The sequence below is a fragment of the Odocoileus virginianus genome, chromosome 26, assembly GCF_023699985.2.
Source record: "Odocoileus virginianus isolate 20LAN1187 ecotype Illinois chromosome 26, Ovbor_1.2, whole genome shotgun sequence".
Lineage (NCBI taxonomy): Eukaryota > Metazoa > Chordata > Mammalia > Artiodactyla > Cervidae > Odocoileus > Odocoileus virginianus.
Window position 1 is genome coordinate 5,866,609 of NC_069699.1, and position 22,199 is coordinate 5,888,807.

General features: G+C 39.5%; 1 protein-coding gene and 1 pseudogene across 5 annotated transcripts in view; one reads left to right on the plus strand and one right to left on the minus strand.

Moving 5' to 3' along the window:
- FBXL2 (F-box and leucine rich repeat protein 2) overlaps positions 1–22,199 on the plus strand; it is a 95,886-nt gene that overhangs the window by 29,236 nt on the left and 44,451 nt on the right. For 4 of the 5 annotated variants that reach the window (XR_011483586.1, XR_011483585.1, XM_070455319.1 and 1 more), the window contains exons 4-5: positions 11,239–11,313; positions 17,213–17,307. Coding sequence is in view for 3 of the 5 variants with exons in the window: in XM_070455319.1 (XP_070311420.1) it covers positions 11,239–11,313; positions 17,213–17,307 (170 nt within the window). In the remaining 2 variants the exon portion in view is untranslated. Of the gene's footprint in view, positions 1–10,863; positions 10,919–11,238; positions 11,314–17,212; positions 17,308–22,199 lie in introns of all 5 variants that reach the window. The other variant, XM_070455320.1, reaches the window with a different exon arrangement.
- On the minus strand, positions 908–9,167 carry LOC110143689 (large ribosomal subunit protein eL31-like; annotated as a pseudogene).

Sequence of the window (22,199 nt, forward strand, 5' to 3'; positions counted from 1 at the left end):
ATGGCAAGATTTTCTTCTTTCTCATGGCTGAATAATATTCTGCTGTGTCCACATGCCGCATCTTTATCTGTTAGTCTGCTGACATGCACTTAGGTTGCTTCTGTATCTTGGCTATAGTGAATGATGCCGCAGTAAATGTGGGAATGCATGTATCTCTTCAGTATCCCGTTTTCATTTCATATGTTCAGAAATGGAATTGCTGGATCATGTGGTAATTAAAATTTTTCCAGGAACCGTTCATATTGTTTTCTGAGGTGGCTGAACTACTTTACATTCCTGCCAACAGTGTACAAAGGTTCCCTTTTCCCCACATCCTCAGCCACACTTGTTCTGTCTTTTTGATGACATTGGTGTATTTTTTCTATTTTTTCTTTGTTTTATTTTTTTAAAACACATTTCCCTTCCAGCTTTTTAAATCCTGCCCCCCTTTTTTTCCTTCCTTTGGGCGAATTGTGTTTTCTTTAGCTTCCATAATTTGGGCATTTAGGGCATTAATTTTCAGCTCGCTTATCTAATAATAGGTAAGTTCTTGGGCAATAGTCTCAAAGCTCTGTTTTTGTTGAATTATATAAGTTTCAAAGTTTAGTGTTTTTTGTTTGTTTGTTTACTATTCAGTTTCAAATATCAATTTGATAAATGCTTCTTTGACATATATCATTTTTTCTTAAGACATTTTTTATTGTATAATATATAGTTAGAGAACCATACAGAGCACAATTATTAGACAAAGACCCTAGTAGCCATTACCTTGGTCAATAAATAAAACTTTCTCAGTCACCAAGGAAGCACTTCCGTTTCCGCCCAAATCATGACCACTTCTCTCTCCAGGAGTAGCACTTTCTTCTTTATAGCTGTCACGCTGTTTCATTTCTCTCTAGATTTATCACCTGTATGTGCATCCCTCATTATTATGGTTTAGTCTTGCTCATTTGTTTGGTTTTCTTTGGTGGATCTGTAATGTCATTCGATAATCAGCAGTTAGTTCTCATCCACAGTAACTGTCTCTAGATTTTAAAAAGTGGTGACAGATAACATAGTAGCCAGGGTATAGAGCCTATTTGTTGAATCTGCGTCTTCATTATGTTCTCTGGACAGCTGCAACATGCATGCAGTGTGGGACATTCCTTATTCCTTTGGCCCAGCGCTTTATTGAACCTGGTGGTAATGTATACGTGCGGAGTTCCCGTCTCCTTCATGGCAGATTTCTGGGTTTCTTTGAGTGATCCAGGGTCATGCTTCTGAAGACCCATTCCATGGATGTGCTTGTGAATATTGATAGTATATCCTCTGGCCACCACCTCATTGATGACAGACCAGCCCTGCTTTTTTCTTATCACCCTTCTTTGTGGAAGCCATCAGACTGAGCTGGAGTTGGGAAAAAGCTAGTCTTGCCCATTTAATAAATCTTCAAGTGTCTGATAATCAACAGGTTTCTTGTCTATCTCTTTACTGTTCCATACATTTTTTTCTGTTGAATAGCTTGGGTTATTTGACAAGTAGCAGTTTGCACCATCTGGGTTTTGCTAATTGCATCCTCATGGTGCAATTTCAGCATGTTTCCGTCATTTTTATTTCTTGGAAATTGACAGCAGGATCAGAGGTTTGTTCAGATTCAGGTTCAGTCCCTTTGATTATGTGGTGAGTGTGAGACTGTGTGGCGATGTGTTCTTTTATTAGGAATCACGTACTTTCTGGTTTTCTTTTTTCGTCAGTTGCTAACATTTGTGTGATCCACACAGTCAAAGGCTTTGGCGTAGTCAATAAAGCAGAAATAGATGTTTTTCTGGAACTCTCTTGCTTTTTCGATGATCCAGCAGATGTTGGCAATTTGATCTGTGGTTCCTCTGCCTTTTCTAAAACCAGCTTGAACATATGAAAGTTCACGGTTCACGTATTGCTGAAGCCTGGCTTGGAGAATTTTGAGCATTACTTTATTAGCGTGTGAGATGAGTGCAATTGTGTGGTAGTTTGAGCATTCTTTGGGATTGCCTTTCTTTGGGATTGGAATGCAAACTGACCTTTTCCAGTCCTGTGGCCACTGCTGAGTTTTCCAAATTTGCTGGCATATTGAGTGCAGCACTTTCACATTATCATCTTTCAGGATTTAAAATAGCTCAGCTGGAATTCCGTCACCTCCGCTAGCTTTGTTCATAGTGATGCTTTCTAAGGCCCACTTGACTTCACATTCCAGGATGTCTGGCTCTAGGTGAGTGATCACACCATTGTGATTATCTGGGTTGTGAAGATCTTTTTTGTACAGTTCTTCTGTGTATTCTTGCCACCTGTTCTTAATATCTTCTGCTTCTGTTAGGTCCATACCGTTTCTGTCCTTTATCAAACCCATCTTTGCTAGAAGTGTTCCCTTGGTATCTCTGATTTTCTTGAAGAGATCTCTAGTCTTTCCCATTCTATTGTTTTCCTCTATTTCTTTGCATTGATCACTGAGGAAGGCTTTCTTATCTCTCCTTGCTATTCTTCGGAATTCTGCATTCAAATGGGAATATCTTTCCTTTTCTCCTTTGCTTTTCGCTTCTCTTCTTTTCACAGCTATTTGTAAGCCCTCCTCAGACATCCATTTTGCTTTTTTGCATTTCTTTTCCATGGGATGGTCTTAATCCCTGTCTCCTGTACAGTGTCACAAACCTCCATCCATAGTTCATTTGGCACTCTGTCTATCAGATCTAGTCCCTTAGTGGATCACAATAAACTGTGGAAAATTCTGAAAGAGATGGGAATACCAGACCACCTGACATGCCTCTTGAGAAACCTGTATGCAGGTCAGGAAGCAACAGTTAAAACTGGACATGGAAGAACAGACTGGTTCCAAATAGGAAAAGGAGTACGTCAAGGCTGTATATTGTCACCCTGCTAATTTTACTTATATGCGGAGTACATCAGGAGAAACGCTGGGCTGGAGGAAACACAAGCTAGAATAAAGATTGCTGGGAGAAATATCAATAACCTCAGATATGCAGATGACACCACCCTTATGGCAGAAAGTGAAGAGGAACTAAAGAGCCTCTTGATGAAAGTGAAAGAGGAGAGTGAAAAAGTTGGCTTAAAGCTCAACATTCAGAAAACTAAGATCATGCCATCTGGTCCCATCACTTCATGGGAAACAGTGGCTGACTTTATTTTTTTGGGCTCCAAAATCACTGCAGATGGTGATTGCAGCCATGAAATTAAAAGACGCTTACTCCTTGGAAGGAAAGTTATGACCAACCTAGATAGCAAATTAAAAAGCAGAGACATTACTTTGGCAACAAAGGTCCATCTAGTCAAGGCTGTGGTTTTTCCAGTGGTCATGTATGGATGTGAGAGTTGGACTGTGAAGAAAGCTGGGTGCTGAAGAATTGATGCTTTTGAACTGTGGTGTTGGAGAACTCTTGAGAGTCCTTTGGACTGCAAGGAGATCCATCCAGTCCATCCTAAAGGAGATCGGTCCTGGGTGTTCATTGGAAGGACTGATGCTGAAGCTGAAACACCAATACTTTGGCCACCTCATGAGAAGAGTTGACTCATTGGAAAAGACCCTGATTCTGGGCTGGATTGGGGGCAGGAGCAGAAGGGGACGACAGAGGATGAGATGGCTGGAAGGCATCACTGACTCGATGGACATGAGTTTGAGTAAATCTGGGAGTTGGTGATGGACAGGGAGGCCTGGCGTGCTGCGATTCATGGGATCGCAAAGAGTCAGACACGCCTGAGCGATGAACTGAACTGAACATTTGTGTATGCTTATTGCCTAGATTATTAACTTATTGGGGTTACAAAATGATGATACTCTGATTCTTTTTCTTCGTTTATTAATTGGAATGCTTTTATAAAGTATTACTTTCACTTCTGTTTGATTGCATAGTGCTATAGTTTATGTAGGAAAGGCAGGAATATTGCTTGACATTCTTTCTCTTAATTTACCAGTTTTCAAAATAATGAGATATGTGAAGGTATGACGTTTGGGGAATAAAATATTTTCATAATTTCAAATAATCTCCCACAAGATACATATTAATTACAAAGGGGAAAATGGTAACTTTATAATAGGGCACTCTGGCAGAAATCATGACCAAATGATCGAAGTAGGCATCACCAGTAACAGGCCAAAGGACACCAGATGCCTCCTGATGTGGTGCCCAAGAGCACAGTGTCGCTGCTGTGGCATTCCTAACAACAGTGTGTAACTTGGGTGTGATCATGAGGAAACCTTAGCTACACAGCAGGACATTCTACAGAGACCTTTATGCTTCAAAAATAGCAAAGTCATGAAAGATAAAAACTGAGAAAGTGTTTCAGATTAGAAGCGACTGAAGAGCCGTGACAGATAAGTGCAGTATGTGATCCTGGGCCAGGAAAACAAAGATTTTCTTTTAAGGGCCGTTAATGGGACAATTAATAGGTTTTTTAATACCATCTATAGATTATAGTGTTGTATCCATGTTAATTTCCTTGCTTTGTTAACTCTATTGTGTTTTTGAGAAAGAAAATGACCTTGTTTTTAGGAAATATTTGAGTATCTTAGGAGTAAATGAACATTTTGTCTGCAATGTACTCTCAAGTATTTCAGATATAATTACATATATGTAATTACCATGTCAGCCCCGGATGGTTTCACTGGTGAATGCTACTGAACACAAGAAATGATACCAGTTCTTAACATTGTCATAAATAGGAGCGGAATAATTCCTAACTCATTCTGTGAAGCTGGCATTAGCCTAATACTAAAACCAGATAAAGATGTTAGAGAAAGGAAAAGTACAGGACTTCCCTGTGGTCCAGTGGTGAAGAATCTGCCTGCCGGTGCAGGGGACATGGGTTCAATCCCTGGTCCAGAAAGGTCCCACATGCCGCAGGGCACCTGTGCCCGTGCGCCGCTCCCACTGAGGCTGCACTCGCGAAACCCTTGCTCTGCAGTAAGAGAAGCCCCCTCAGTGGGAAGCCTGCACACCACGACTCGGAGGGAGCCCCCACTCGCCGCAACTGGAAAAGGCCCGTGTGCAAGAAGACCCAGCGCAGCGAAAATGAAAATAGACAAAAAGTGTTTTGAAAAGAAAAGTACAGAACAATTTCTCTCATGAATGTAGATGCAAAAGTCTTCACCAAAATATTAGCAAGTCAAATTGAACAATGTATAAAATGAATTATGTACTATAACCAAGTGGGATTTATTTCAGGAATGCGAGGATTCTTCAACATTCAAAAATCAAGATAATCTATCACATTTATGATCTAACAAAAAAATCATATGGTCGTATCAGTAGATGCAGAAAAAGTATTAGGCAAATTTTAACACTCATTCATGATTAAAACTCTCATAATACCAGAAATAGAAGGGAACTTCCTCAAGAATATTTATACAACAACCCTTGAAGCTAACACTATATTTAATAGTGAAAAACTGGATGCTTTACACCTGAGATCAGAAACCAGAAAATGATGTCCCCTCTTACCATTCCTGTTCATCATAGTACTACTGGAAATCCTACCTAATATAATTATATAAGAAAAGAAAAGGTATACATTGGGAAGTAAGAAATAAAGCTGCTTTGTTTGTAGATGACATGATTGTATACATAGAAAATTCCAAACAATTGACAAAATATTCCTGTAATTAATAAGCAATTATATAACATTGCAGAATACAAGGTTAATGTGCAAAAGATAACTACTTTCCTATTGCTATTTCTCCTATTGTTTAGCAGCAGTGAACAACTCCAAATTGAAATTAAAAACAACACCATTTACATTAGACTCAAATATGAAATACTTGAGTATAAATCTGTCAAAAGATCTATATGATGAAAATGCCAAAACTCCAGTGAAAGAAATCAAAGGAGGTTTGAAGAATTGAAGAGATGTTACATATTCACAGATAAGAAGACTCCATATTGCTAAAATGTCAGTTCTTCCCAAATTGATCTATAGAAACAATACAGTTGTGATACAATACCACTGAGTTATCTTGTGGGTATTGACAAATCCATTTTAAAGTTTATACAGAGAGGCAAAATACTCTGAAAGGCCAATATACTCCTGAAGAACAAAGTTTGAGGACTGACACTACTGACCGACAAAGACTTAGTTTAAAGCTTTAGTAATCAATCCAGTGTGGTATTGGTGAAAGAATAAACAGATCGATGGAACAGAATACAGAGCCCCAAAATTGAGCCACCGAAGTCAACTGATCTTTGACAAAGGAGCAAAATCAATTTAATGGAGAAAATACATCTTTCTTTTCAACAAACGGCATTGGAATAATAGACCTTACAGCTTTCACAAAATCAACTCAAAGTGAATCATAAGTCTAAATGTGAAGCCTGAAACTATCAAGCTTCTAGAAGGAAGCATCGGAGAATATGTGGGTGACCTTTGGTTTGACAGTGAGTTCTAGCTACAATATCAAAAGCATGATCCATGAAAGACAAAATTGATAAGTTGGACTTCATTAAAACTTCCCTGAGAAGGACATTGTTAATAGAATGAAAAGGCAAGCCCCAGTTTGGGAGGAAATACTTGCAAAGACCATATGATAAAGGACTGATGTCCACAGTGTACCAAGAGCACTGAAAATGCAATGAGGAAATGGCCAGTTTAAAGAAGGGGCAAAACATCTGAACAGATACCGCACCAGAGAAGATAAACAGATGCAATGAGCATATGAAAAGATGCTTAATATCATAATATCATTCGGGAATTGAAAGTTAAAATAAAATGAGATATTGCTGTACATGTAATAGAATGGTAAAATTTAAAAACCTATCAGATGTTGGCAAGATTCAGAGCAACAGGAACTCCTTCATTGCTGGTGATTCAAAACCGTATAGCAACTTTGGAAGACAGTTTGGCAGTCTCTTACATAGCTAAGCGTAAACTTAACATATCTAGCACTTATGCTCCAACTGAGTGGAAAACATTCACCTGTATACACATATTTATAGCCATATTATTCATAATCACTTAAAGTTGGAAGAAACCCGGATGTCCTTATATAAATGATTGGATAAACAATGATACAGCCATACAGTGGAATATTATTCAGGAATAAAAAGCGATTAGCTGTTTTCTGACTAAAAGATAGAGACATATGTATGATGAAGAAAGCTGATCTGAACAGTTACATACTGTGTGAGTCCAGTTATATGACACTCTGGAAAAGGCAAGACTGGAGACATTGAAAGGACCAGTGGTTGCCAAAGATTCATGAGGAAGATGGGTGGGGGATTAGCAGGACAAGCGCAGGTGGTTTTTAGGGGTAAACTATTCTATTTGATACTATAGTGGTGGGTATACTTCATCATGCATTTGTCAAAAGCCATAGAACTGTACAATACAGAGAGTGAACTTTGTTATAAACTATGGACTGTAGTTAATGACAATATATCAATATAAATTCATGAATTGTATTGTTACCACACTAATGTAGGATGTTAGTAGTAGGGGAAACTGTGTCTGTGCGTGTATCTTTCTCAAGATGGCAGTAATATATGGGAACTCTACTATCTGCTCTTGTATTTAATAAATTTTTAAAAGAGGAAATAAGCATATGTTAAAGAAATGCTGTTAAAACCATGTATTTTATACATGTGCAAAACATATTTTATAGGGCATAACAGAGTAACTTTAGAAAATTGAAAAGGCAAGGGGAAGCCCTGTAGTAATCATCTAGTAATGAATGATTAAAGAATGACAGCTTTTTCTGAGATGGGAATGAGAAAAAGTTGTGTTTCATTACCATTGTTGTTACTGGAGACAATCACAGCCACTTCAGTAAGGCAGGAGAAAGTATAAAAGTATGATCATTGAAAAGGAAGAAAGAAATGTTCATTATTCTCAAATGTATTGATTTTGTTTGTAGAAAATCCTTAGAATATATAAATGAATTTGGAAATGTTGCTATATGCAAGGTAGTATATGAAAATTGACTATATACTAGCAACAATTAGAAAATGACATGTAGAAAATTCCATTTTAATAGTAACAACATCAAATAGCTGGGAGGGGAGAGCAAATCTAAAAATGAACAGCATCTATGTGGACAAATACAAAAATTACTATGAGATAGTAAAGAAGTCCTAAATAAATAGTGGAGTATATCATGTTTGTGGGCTGGAAGACTTGCCACTGTAAAATTTTTCCCAGAGTGTCTATAAATCCAGCATAATCCCAGTAAGATTTTAGAAATTTTTTTCTGTGAAATTTGATATGCTGATTCTAAAACACAAGCAGAAATTCAAAAACTGAGAGTAGCCAAAAATAACCACGATAATCTTGATGAAGAAAAAGTTGAAGGACTGAAGTTACTAGACATCAGCATCTTTAAGCTTCATAATTAGAACAGTCTTACTGCCACAGAGGCAGAGAGACCAGTGGAGCAGAAATGCATCCACTCCTGTATACCCTGTATGTATGTATTTGTAACCAAGGTGTCCTTTCAGTGCTGTCCTAATGAAGGGTGGTTATCACATTTGAGGTAGCAATCAATTTCCAAAAAAAAAAAAGTTTTGAAATTGTTCATAGTTACTTTGTGTATTTAAGTTGATAGGAACTATCTTTTCATGGAAGCAAGCCCAAGTTTTCATTTAAAAAATGGAAAATGTGAGGTTTTGAAGTTTGATGCAAATTCAGTATTTGACCTCTTCTTTAAAACTCTTACCCCTTGACCTAACTCTGTTTCTGTGGCCAGTGTTCCAGACTCTGTCATTCCAGGCATTCATTTTCTTCACTGAAACATGATTCAGGAATTTGGCTTACTGGGCAGTTTGGAGTTGTAGCATGCCTACGTGTGCAGATGCAACTACATATAATCGTGATGTGGGGAGGATAAGATAAACAGTGAAGGCAGTCTGCTTCTTCAGCAACTGCAGCATTGGGTATTGAGCATGAGATAAGAACGTAAACCTATGGCAAAAACCACTACAATATTGTAAAGTAATTAGCCTCCAACTAATAAAAATAATTGGGAGGAAAAAAAACGTAAACCTGTGTTGGCTCTCACTTGTGTGAGCACGTGAGCATCTTGTGTGAGTTAGTGTGAGTCTGGCTTTTATAGATGCAGTTTCCATACAGCACGCTTACTCAGCACAGGCTGCCTCATCCGCGCTGCAGTTGAGGAGCATCCAGTCTAGTCCTGCGGGAACAGTAGCTATAGCCGTGTGTCGCCTCACGGCCATGGGCTGTCAAGCTGCACTGCCTGGGTTCAAATTCCGGCTCTGCTCTTTCTCTGTGGCCTTGGGAGGTGCTCAGTGTTCTTATGTGTAAAATGGAGAGCACAATAGCACCTCATAGCATTGTTGGGACAATTAAATGACTGACGTAAACAGTGGCCAGCATATACTTTTCAAGCACACAGTTACCAGTGTCGTTATCATAACTGAGAGGTGGTAGAGGTGTGGTCTCCAAGGTGGCACGTTGTTGAGGGATGTTTTCAAGGGAGACTTAGCTAAGCCCTTTCTACCTTCAGCTTGTGGTTTAGAGTGGATGCTGCTGTGAACCGTGATCCTCCTGTAGCATTCCCGTGTCGCTTTCTCCAGTCCTCGGCCTTGCAGTGAGCTCATGATCAGCTGTGGCTCACTGGGGAATGGTCACATGGCACAGAACACAGACATTTGAGTTGGTGGGGCAAGACATATCACCATGGAAGCAATGTACTGTCGGTGTACAGACACCCTGAAATATGTTTATTGTATATGTGTATGTATATTTGGTACACATTTCCCCCCACCAGCATTTTCCTATGTACAAAGTTCCATTGCGTCTTTTGAGATTAACGCAGCCCTTAGCTTCTCTCCTTTGCTTTTCACTAGAAAATGATAGGAGTCTATATAGTAGAACAGTAGATACTGTTCACCTTCACAAGCCCTGTGGTGCTGCTCGTGGGTGCTTTATTGCAGGTGCAATGCTCTGGTGGTTTGTGGATCTGCATCTTCCCCAAGCCCGTGGGTTTTCAACTCACCGCTGAAATTACCTTTGAAGAATTTTTAAGAACTTCACAGATGGCTGTTTGCCGTCTCTCTCCTCCCCTTTCCACACCCTCAGGCACAGACTGTCCTACTGAACTTGCGGTGCTGTGGGGACTGACACCCCATTGTACCTGCCTGCACCTCCGTTTGCTCTTCCTGTCCCAGGAAAGCGGCTCTTGTTGTCAGCTGCTGCTGCTGAGCGCTGAGGCTCACGCAGCGATCCCACGGCGCTGTCGTCTGCAGCGCCACTCTGCTGCCAGGAGGCCAGGCGCTGCCCACCCGGCCACGCTGCAGCGCCCACTGGGTTTTAGTTTACTTCTCCCTCCTTTTCTTTTCCCCCGTCTTTCCTAGCTTCTAGAGCTTCTTGGCTTTTGCTCAGGAAAAACTGGTCATTTATAGACCTCTCCAGGGAACGAGCTCCATCTTTCTGCCCTGTGAACAAACAGAAAGCAAGTGGGTTTTATCGTGGAGCTTTTCTTGGCCGTATTGTTTGAACTTCAGGCACCTGAGCCTGTTTGGTGCATCTCCTGCTGAAAGGGGAGTTTGCACTTGTGCTAGGGGCCTGCTCTCACTAGGCTCAGTGTCTGGTGGATGAGATTGGTCTTTGAATAGAACATGTTATGACCTACTGTCCCATGTCTGTGATTTAGAACAAGAGAAATAAAAGTTTAATGAGTTCTGGTTTCAGGGAATTTGTGTAATATTTCTCGAACAACTTTGGAATGTGCAAACATTTAATATTTCACAATAGTGAGGTAAAATTATAGTGCACTTGTGTATTATGAATTGAGAAATCTTGAAAAAATTATTAATATGCAGATGGCACACTAGATTTTGTCTTTCAACTATAAATATTCTAAAATGTTAATACCATCTCATTTTTGTGCTTTTTCCCCTTTCTTCCTAGAATATTTTCCTTCTTGGATATAGTAACTTTGTGCCGATGTGCACAGATTTCCAAGGTAGAGTATTAACCAGATTTGTAATCAAGAAATAATCATGCAAAGCAATTAGCCTCCAATTAAAAGAAATAAAAAATAAACAAATTTTTTCAAAAAAATCAGGTTTTATTAGGATGAAGATGAGTTTTCACTCAAGTAAACAGTTAAAAATTGAGATGTCATCTTTTCTGTTTTACATAACAGTATTATCATAATTCCACATTTGATTATTGCCTTAATATCTGTTAAGAATAAATGTTTGGAAATAGAAAAGTTGAATCAAGACTTTAACAGTCTCAATAAATTTATCTTTTTCACCCTCATCCCTCCCAACTTCCCAGGCTTGGAACATCTTAGCCCTGGATGGAAGCAACTGGCAAAGAATAGACCTTTTCAACTTTCAAACAGATGTAGAGGTAAGTTAACCAGTTTTAGACTAAAGATTTTTTAAAAGTCAACTGCTCACTCTTTCTTGCCCTTTTGTTTATCATGTTTAGATTTAATATTAAGCCGCCAAGGTGGAATAGAGAATAAAAACACCTGGAAGGTATTTGCATACTTCAAGACCAAAATTCTGTTTGTGTTTTTGCTTCTATCAGTAACAGAATTTTACTTTACCACCTTATTCATGTTTACAGTCTGAGCTTTCCCACTCAGCTTCTCAAAACCTCACACCTGTATCATTAAAACTTGGTTCAGTGCGTTAGCCTTGGGAGACTCTTGACAAGCATTTGTTGATCTGAGAACTCCGCTGAGGGTTCTGATTCAGCGCTAGGGATGGAGGCGCGGCGGGGGCACGAGCCCAGGGGGGAGGCTGGGGGTAGAGCTGTCCCTCCTGCTCGGCCACGGAGGGCGCGCACTCTCAGTGCCCTGGGTTTATTGTTTGTAAAATAAGGCAGGGAGTAATCTTCAGAGCCCTTATAATTCCAGGATTCTGGTATATTTACCTGGAAATATGTGAATGTCTTCATTTAAGGATGGTAAACCACCTGGAGAAGGAAATGGCACCCCACTCCAGTATTCTTGCTTGGAAAATCCCATGGACAGAGGAGCCCGGTGGGCTGTAGTCCATGGGGTCACGAAAGAGTTGGACATGACTTAGCAACTAAGTGACTAAACAGCAACACTATTCAATGCTGCTTATTCCCCTACGTGAGAGTACAGTGCTTGTGAATTCTTAGGCAATCGCGATTAGATATTTTCCTGCTTAATTTGAATACACTTGAGCCGTTCTAGAGTTGGGAGTTCTGATTTGTGTCAAATTAACGAAATATGGAATGTAAAAAAATACTCAAAGCTCCCTAGGTTAAAGATTTAACCTGGCAAACGGTTAGTAATATAATGTCACTTTTCTTCTGAGTCCTTTGAGTATATCTGCCAGTTAAACTAATAAAGAAGCTATTAATAAACTATTAATAAAAAAAAGAATAGTAAACCAGATCAAATGAGAAAATTTTTCTTAAAACAACTTTAATACTAAATACGCATTTCTAACCAAAAAGAAACAGGGAAGTAAAAAAGAGCATTACACGTAGTAACTGTCTAGAGTACTATTTTAAGGGTTTGGAGATGCTAAAGTTTTATTATCTGCCCATTGTTAGTAAAACCTTACTGATTTCTAGTTTAGTCAACTCAGTGTAGTGGAATTGTGCTTTAAATCAGTTACTCGTGTAGCGTGTTCACATGTTTTTATTACATATTTTGTGTCTTTTTTAATGGATAAGGAAATAGGTTTAACAGGGAGATGGTGTTACCAAGAACCAGTGGCCAGATGTGGAGGCCCGTCACCTCCTTCTCTGGTCACTTGCTGCTTGCCTGTCTCTTTGTGGTTGTTCAGTTGCTCAGTCGTGTCCGACTCTTTGCGACCCCACGGACTGCAGCCTGCCAGGCTTCCCTGTCCTTCACCATCTCCCGGAGTTTGCTCAGACTCGCGTGCATTGAGTCGGTGATGCCTGTCCTGGACCCGTCTAAACCAGTGAAGCAGACGCTGCTGCAGGAGGCAGGGCTGAGCACAAGGTCGACCACACTCGGTCTCCACACAGGTTCCTGTGGTCTGAGCTTGGCAGGGGGCAGGGGCCTCAGGTTTTCCCAAGCTCCTGGGAAAGATAAACTCTAATTCTTGGCTTGAACTCTGGTCCCTGAGTCAGGGATTCTTTAAAACTCCTTCCAGACTTAATGATTACAACAGTGCCCCTCCCAAACATGCTGACATGTGACAGTCTATAGAGCTTTGTTCATTATGTTTACTTAGCAATGTTGAGGAGAATATTAAATTCCAAAAATTGTGGTCATTTTGTCTGGGCAAAGGAGAGTCATTGTTTTTTAAAAAAATTGTAAACATTTTTTCCTGTGGGTTTTTTTTTTAAAATCATGTCTTCAGTTTTCTTTGATTTTTCCAAACTGCAACATTTTGGAAGGCACATAAAAAGTTTTTCAATTCAGATATTAAAAAATACTATTTCTGGACTTCCCTGGCAGTTCAGTGGTTAAGACTCTGTGCACCCAGTGCAGTTCCCTGGTTAGGGAACTAAGATCCTGTATGCCACACAGCATGCCAAGGAAAAAAATGCTATCTCAAGTAAATATCACTACCTTGTGCATTATTGGACTTCACTATTTTAGCTGACTGCAGCTGTATAAAAGCATTGCAGAAATACTTGAGTACTTCCACTAAAGTGAAAGTGTGAATTGCTCAGTCATGTCTGACTCTGCCACCGCATGGGCTGTAGGCCACCGGGCTCCTCTGTCCGTGGAATTCTCCAGGGAAGAATACTGGAGTGGGTTGCCATTTCCTTCTCCAGGGGATCTTCCCAACCCAGGAATCGAAACCAGATCTCCCACACCGGGAAAGCCCCTCTTCTACTAAAGGAGAGACCAGGTCATGGCTCACCACATGTGTAGAGAGCTACTTGTGAAGAATATAGTCTAGTACTAATTAGTCCCCTCTTTGGGCTCCCACTGTGAATCCAGGTTGAATTCTAAACCAAGTATGGGGCCCCCCGTAGACAAATAACCGGTCCTTCCCTCATAGATCAGTCAGTGAAGAATCTGCCTGCAATGTAGGAGACCCGGATTTGATTCCTGGGTCAGGAAGATCCTCTGGAGAAGTGAATGGCAGCCCACTCCAGTATTCTAGCCTGGAGAACCCCATGGACAGAGGAGCCTGGTGGGCTACAGTCCATGGGGATGGAAGAGTCGGACACGACTTAGCAACTAAACCACCACCAACCGTGGACACTAAATAGCACCTCTGGGTGATGACCCAGGCAAGCATCCCCTGCATAAACTCATGGTCTCAGGTTCATTTCTTTGGGACAAAAGTGGATCTGTTGAGAGAAGAGGGAAAGTGCCAAGGAGCAGGGCTGGTGTACCTAGAGTTTTCACCACGTGCCAGGTACTGTTCTAAGTACTTTCTGTGTATTAATTAATTTAGCCTTCTCAGAAACACCAAATGGGAGAAACTGAGGCGCAGAAAGTTTGAATACCTTCCCCAAGGTCACTCACCTAGTAAGAAGAGAGAGTAGATACCTGGAACAGTGGATTTCATGATTTGAATTTCAAAGAAAAGGCAGAACAGCACATGCAGGTGGCACATGTGCATCGGGCCTCTCCTTGAGCATCGCTGTCTCCTGAATAAGTGTCATTTCCCTGATGTTTAGCCTTTTCCAGACCTTTGAAAGCTGAACATTTTGTTGTCTTCATGGTTGTTCAAAGAGCCTGTGAGGCCAAAAATGAGAAATAACCAAATAGTCTTATCTGAAAGTCGTAAGTCCAAGGACTCCTCTGTTAGGCCTTACTTTTCTGTCACGCCTTTCTTTCTAAAATGCCTACCTGTAGCGTACTGATGGCTATTACACAGTGTCACTGACTGGAATTTGCATTTGAAACGGATTTGCTTTTTTTTTCTCTCTCATTTAGAAACATTGGAACAGAAAACTCTGAATGTAATTTTTTTATTCCAATATAAAAACTTCTACTCCAAAGACGGAATAATAGGAAGTTTGTATAAGTGTGACTAACTTGAAATGGAGAAAACAGAATGATGTGCTCTATTTGTAGATGTTGGTATGGAGCTATTTTTGCAGTTTTATTCAGTGTTTAGATATTTTTCATGGATTTCCAAGTCATAGTCTTTTTTTTTTTTTTTCCCTCCCACTGACAGAAATTTATTTTAAAGGTGTCTGGAGTTTTGGCTCAAAAACTAATTATTAACATAGGTAGGACTCAAGAAAGCATAGATAAAGCCACCAGCAATATCAGAATTTGGATTTTCAACTTAAGTTGTTAGCCAGCCTGTGTGAATCTTGCTTCTGTAATACTGTGGTTTGATGTGTCCTAATGGACCCTTCCTGCTTAGAGCTCAGTGTCAAGGTGGCCGTTTTGTAAGGTAAGGATGATAGTATTACGGATGAAACGAAATGGCCTTTTCAGTGTCTGCTCCCTCCTGGGTGTGGTTATCATGCAGAGGACACAGCTTTTAGAGGCACAGAAACTCGTTATGAACCCCAGCTCTGCTACTCAGTGAAGTGCAGCGTTGGCAATTTAACCATTTACTTTATTTACTTGCAAAATGAAGGTATTGAATCCACCCTGTATTAGTCTGGATTCTCCAGGAAAACAGAGCCAATAAGATTTCGTGTGTATATAGATACAGATGTAGAGATTCCTTATGAGGAACTGGGTCATACGATGATGGAGGCTGAGAAGTTCCCAGACGTGCCGTCCGCAAGCTGGAGGCCCAGGAGAGCTGTAGCTCGTCTGAGTCAGAAGCTCTGTGAGGCAGCAGAGCCGGTGTGTGAATTCCAGCCTGAAAGCTGGCAAGTTCGAGACCCAGGAGGAGTTGATGTTTCAGCCCAGGTCCAGAGGCCAGAAGAGAGCTGTGTCTGGCTCAGCCATCAGGCAGGAGTTCTCTCTCAGTCAGCGCTTTTTGCTCTGCTCGCCCCTGCTGGGGAGGACAATCTGCTTTACTCAGCCTGCTATTCAGATGCTAATCTCATCCAGAAGCCCTCACAGACAACACCCAGAGTGACATTTGGCCAGGTCACAGGCTGGCTCTCTGTCCCAGTTCTGTTGACCATAAAATTAATCATCGTGAGTTCACCCCTTGTCAACGTGCACCCACAGGCATGTCCATAAACCATGCTTGATCTCCACATAAAGACAGTATGAACTCATGATTCCACCTAATGTGATTCAACTATCCAGTGTACAATCAAAAATACACTTAAGCCCCTCCTCAGAAGAGGAGGTAGAGTCCTAGAGTGATATTCATTCTTCTTGACACTCCGTGCCTTCAGTACTTGAATGCAGAATGAAGGAACTTAAATACTATGACATAAAGTCAGTACATCTCATATCACACAGAAAGGGGATAAGAGAGGAAAGAAAGAAATACGTTTGTTCTATACACACACATTCATAACAAAATAGGGAGAAAGTACAACAGTTATAGTCCTAATCTCTCTAACTGGTCGTGTGGTCAGAGTTGGCACTTATAACTACCTTCTACCACACATTCTGTATTCTTGTCTTCAGCCCCTCAGCTGGTTGTGGTTCCTCAGTCAGTGGAGTGACCCAAACGGCCATTCCCAAAGCCATGAACAGTCCTCTTTGGACTGGCTTCAGTTTCCCGTTGACTTTAATCCTAGAGCATATTAATACTGAGAGACATCCCAAGGGATTTCCTGTATTTCAGACATTCTCTTCCTTAGTTCATGGAAGAGTAGTCTGCACAGTTATTGTGAATATTAAATGAGCCTTAATGGATACAAGAAAGTAATAAAATCATGCCTGAAAAAGTGGAAGTGCTTAATCAGTGTTCTCATGTATCTGCCAAAGTTACCTTTTTAAAGCAAATGTGTTTAAATAGGGGATTGCTGAGAAGAAAGGGATAGTTTTTACAATGCATTTTCATGTTTTTAGAGTAGTACTGTTTAGCTTAAATAGATTTCTTTTTTTTTAAGGCAACTTTGTTTTAGATCTCTGCCCAGCAGCCAGTGTTGCCATAGCAGACCTCAAAAACCTTAGAATTTGTGGAGGAGCCGTGAGCCCTGGCGAGGGGAGGCCTACCTCCAGAGTCGAGGCATTCAAAGAGTAGTGTGTGATTTTTTTTAAAAACTTAATGTTTTAATTGAAAACTTTTTTTTAGTGCTTGCAGTCCCTTTATACACAAGGAGCAGAAGTGGGGTGTTGGAAGAATGTTCTAAAATATCATCTATTACACCTGGAAATACATATTTAGTTCCTAAACTTCAGGTTATTTTGCTGTTAGATAAGCAGCATGAATAAGACTTTTTCCAACTTTCTCCATTGAAGGGTCGAGTGGTGGAAAACATCTCAAAGCGATGTGGTGGGTTCCTGAGGAAGCTGAGCTTGCGGGGGTGTATTGGCGTTGGAGATTCCTCCTTGAAGTAAGTCTTAGTCTGTGCCTTAGTCTGTTATGGCAGCTTTTAGCTGGCGTTCTCATCAGTGAAAATAAGCCAAGCATATTACTTGCTTTTCTTCTGTTGGCGTCTTCCTGTGTAACTTGCATAGAGTAATGAGAACATCACGATTTTGGAGCCAGCAGGCCTGAACGAGAAACCAAGAGCTCCAGTGTGGTCATAGCTGTGGCCGTGGGACAGGTTACTTCACTTTGCTGTCAGCTCTGTCTTCTGTAAGAGGAGGCGGTTACAGCTCCTTCCTGGGAATGTCACGGGTGTCACAGGAAGTAACATGTACATAGTCCCAGGCACATAATCACATTATATCAGTTCACCTCTTCGTCACTTTCCCATCTTCGTAGGTGCCTTCTCATAATCACGGCTACCTTGTTGTGTAAATTACACTAATTAACAAAATAACTCTTTCAAAAACTTCTTTACCATAACCTGGGATTTTGCTTACCCATATTGGGATATGGTTGTCACATTCACTTTGTTCTTATTAGCAATATACCCCATCCAGCCAAATGCTTGTCCACCTCTTCCTGGATAGCCATTATTTATTGGAAATGTTATTACTCCACTGTTAAGGGCATGTACTTTGAGCTTTTTTTGAGATAGGATGTAATTAAACCTGTATGTCTTTACCCTTGTGGCCTCTAGTGTTGTTTGAGGTTGGCTAAATTAGGACACTCACACTGCCCCTTAGAATCTTGGAATGGTCTTTGCCTCTTGGAAACTTAACCATACCAGCATGATCAATCACAGACCTCCAGTGAGAATGTACATTGTGTAGTGATTGCAAATACTAGAATTTGTAATTGAAACATCTGCTGCACCATTGCTAAGAAAGTCAATTCGTGATATCTTCTAAGGATCAAAACACTCCGTCTGTGTTATGGAACACAGAGGTTTTTTTGTTGTTTTTTTTTTTAATAAAAAAATTCAGATCATCAGAAAAATTTTCTGCTTCTTCAAAAGCTTTGTAAATCAGTGGAATAGATTGAGTCTATAGTTTTAACAGGAAGCTTAAATGTACTAAATAGGTCCTAAGATAACTTATACCAGAAAACATAAATCTGATAGTGGTTCCACTAAAGAAACTAAAATAAATGTGAAGATGTGGATTGGCAGTGGGGACTGTCAAAGAAACACATTCTCCTCTGGGCACTTGGAATAGAGCCGTGGGTAACAAAACTATCCTGTAAGGCTAAGAATGTTACTGGTTTACCATGAATTTAGAGCAGAAATCTGTATCAGTATCTATATAAATTTTTAACACTTGAGGCCAGATTACTGTGAGAAATAACGATAAACATAATCAAAGAATCATGACTGGAGAAGAATTTTGTTATGGCGTCAGTTTTTGGTTGTAATCACCTAGAACCAGTCTTGGCCTCTGTCGTACCCTTGCATGTGTATTCTCCTTGTGGTGTGAATTGTTGATTGAGCTTGTGCTATACCAAGTACTGATGTAGGCACTGGAAATACAGTAGTAATTAGATTGAAATTCGATTCTAATGGGTCTTGCATATATATTCTCTGTAACTCCTGCTCTATCCTTAGATATGAAGTCCTGTTGATTTTAAATATTGAGATTTAATTGAGCTGCAGTGAACTGTGCATCTTTAAAGTATACACTTTGATGTAGTTTAGATTATGAATATACCCATGAAACTAACATTGTAATCAAGATAATGAATGTGTTTGTGTCCCACAGAGTTTTCCTCATGTGCCTTCATCATCACTCCCTTCCTACTTCATCTCTGCTTTCTGTCACTGTAGGTTAGCTCGCTGTTCCTAAAATTGTGTATGTAACTGCATACAGCATGCACGCCTTTTTGCCTGGCCTCTGTAACTTAACATGATTGGTTTTGAGAGTCACCCATGTAGTGTGTGTCAGTAATTTTTCATTCCTTTTTATTGATAGGTAGTGGTCCACTGTATGGCATATAATGCAGTTTGTTCATTCATCTGTTATGGACATTTGGGTTTTTCCAATTTTCACCCATTACACATAAAGCTGTTATAAAGGTTTTTGTGCAAGATGCATGCCATCATTTTTCTTAGGAGTAGAATGGAGTAGATCATTTGATAGGTGTGTGTTTCACTTTTTAAGAAACTTCCACAATGTTTCTCGAAAAATTGTACCATTTTACATTCCCACGGGAAGTGTGTGATGCTTCCAGTTTCTGTAAGTCTTTGCCAATACTTGGTGGATCAGTCTTTGTCATTTTAGTCATTCCTGTGGATGTGAACAGTGGTATCTCATTGTGGTTTTAGTTTGCATTTCTCTAATGACTAACACTGTTAAGTGTCTTTTTATGTGATTTTTGCTATCCATTTATTTTCTTTGCTGAAATGTCTGTTCTAATATTTGGTTGTTTTGCCTTTTTTTTTTTTCGTTATATTGTTTATTGTCTTACCATTGGATTTTGAGAGTTCTTAATATGTTCTGAATATAAATTCTTTATCAGATATGTTTTGCAAATTTTTTTTCCCAGTCTGGCTGACCTTTGTGTTCTTTTAACTGTCTTTTGAAGTTTTTCATTTTGAGGTAGTTCAGTTTATCAGTATTTTTCTTATGAATCATGCTTTTGTTATTACATATGAGATCTTTGCCTAACTCAAGGCCATAAAGGTTTTCTCATATATTTCTAGAAGTTTTGTAATTTAGACCTGTGATCCATTTTGACTTGTTTTTTTGTGTATGGTGTGAGGTGTAGGTTGATACTAATTTTTTTTGGTCTGTGACATTCAGTTCTTAGCATCATATGTTGAAATGACCACCCAGTTCCCACCAAATTGCCTCTTACAGTTTTGTTAAAAATTATTTGTCCAAATAATTATGGAACTATTTCTGTACTCTCAGTATTTTCCATTGATCGAATTGTCTATCTTTACAGCAGACCACACTGTCTTGATAACGAGTCTTGAAATCCAGCTTGATTAGTCCTTGAACTTAACTATCTTTCAAACCTGTTTTAGCTATACTAGGTTAGTTGCTTTTCCATATAAATTATGGAACCATCTTACCAATTTCTACAAAAAAGATCGCTGGGATCCTGATTAGGATGATGGTGAATCCATAGATCAATTTGCAGAGACTTGACATCTTAGAAGTATTAAGCCTTTCAACTCATAAGCCTGGCTAATCTCTCCTTATATTTAGGTGTTTTTTAGATTTCCCTCAGTGTGCTGTGGAGTTTTCAGTGTACAAATTGTGCACATCTTTTGTCGTATGTCTCCATAAGTGTTATGAAATATTCTTGTAAATGACATTTTAAATTCAAATTTTGATCGTTCATTGTTGGTAAATAGAAATATAATTGATTTTTTAAAATGTTTTCCTGTTTTTTTAAAAAAAATTCTTTACTTATTTGGCTACACTGGATCTCAGTTGAAGTTTGTGGGATCTGTTAGTTGCCATATGCGAACTGTTACAAGTCACGCCACCATGTAGGACCTAGTTCTCTGACCAGGGCTCGAACTCCAGCCCTCTGCATTGGGAACATGGAGTCTTAGCCACTACACCACCAGGGAAGTCCTCAAAATATGATTGATTTTTGTACATTAATCTTTTGTCCTTCAACTTGAATAGACTCGCATTAGTTTTAGTAGTTTTCTTTGTTGATTACTTCAGATTTTCTTTGTAGACAGTCATGTTGCCTATAAATGAAGATTTTTTCTTTTTCTTTTTTAAGGATCTTTTTTAAAAAAGATTATTTATTTATGGCTGCGCTGGGTCTTTGTTGCTACCTGTGGCTTTTCTGTAGTTGCAGAGAGTGGGGGCTACTCTTCTTTGCAGTGGCTTCTCTTGTGGAGCACAGGCCCTAGGGCATGCAGGTTCAATACTTGTGGCGCATCAGCTCAGTAGTTGTGGCTTGCAGGCTCTGGAGCGCTGGCTCAGTAGTTATAGCGCCTAGACTTCTTTGCTCCATGGCATGTGGGATCTTCCTGGACCAGGGATTGAACCTTTGTCCCCTGCATTGGTAGGTGAGTTTGAAAATAGTTTTTCTTGTTTTCAATCATTGCATTTTCTTTTTTTAATTTTATTGGATTATAATTGATTTATAATATTGCATTTGTTTCAAGTGTGTGGGAAAGTGATTCAGTTATACCTACATTCATTCATTTTCAGATTCTTTACCCATATGAGGTATTAAAGAATAATGAGTAGAATTCTGTATGTTACACAGTAATTCTTATTGGTTATCTATTTTATATATAGTAGTGTGTGTGTGTGTTAATCCCAAGCTTCTACTTCATCCCTCTCTCCCGCATTTCCCCTTTGGTAACCATAACTTTGTTTTTGAAATCTGTGAGTCTTTCTGTTTTGTAAATAAGTTCATTTGTATCCTTTGTTTTTTTTAAGTTAGATTCTATAAATGAGTGGTAATATATGATATTTGTCTTTCTCTATGTTACTTCATTAGTATGATAATCTGTAAGCCCATCCATGTTGCTGCAAATGGCATTGTTTTGTTCTTTTTTACAGCTGAGTGATATTCCATTGTATATATATACTACATTTTCTTTATTCCGTTGTCAGTGGACATTTAAGTTGCTTCCATGTCTGGGCTATTGTAAATAGCACTGTGATGCACATTGGTGTCCATGTATCTTTTCAAATTATGGTTTGCCCTAATACAGACCAGGAGTGGGATGATGGAGTCACATGGTAGCTCAGTTTTTAGCTTTTAAGGAACCTCCACACTCATCTCCTTTAGTAGTTGTAGTAGTTTGTATTCCCACCTACAGTGTAGATTCCCTTTTCTCCATACCCTCTCCAGCATTTATTGTTTGCAGACTTTGTTGATACTGGCCATTCTGACCAGTGTGAGGTGATACCTTGTAGTTTTGATTTACATTTCTCTGAT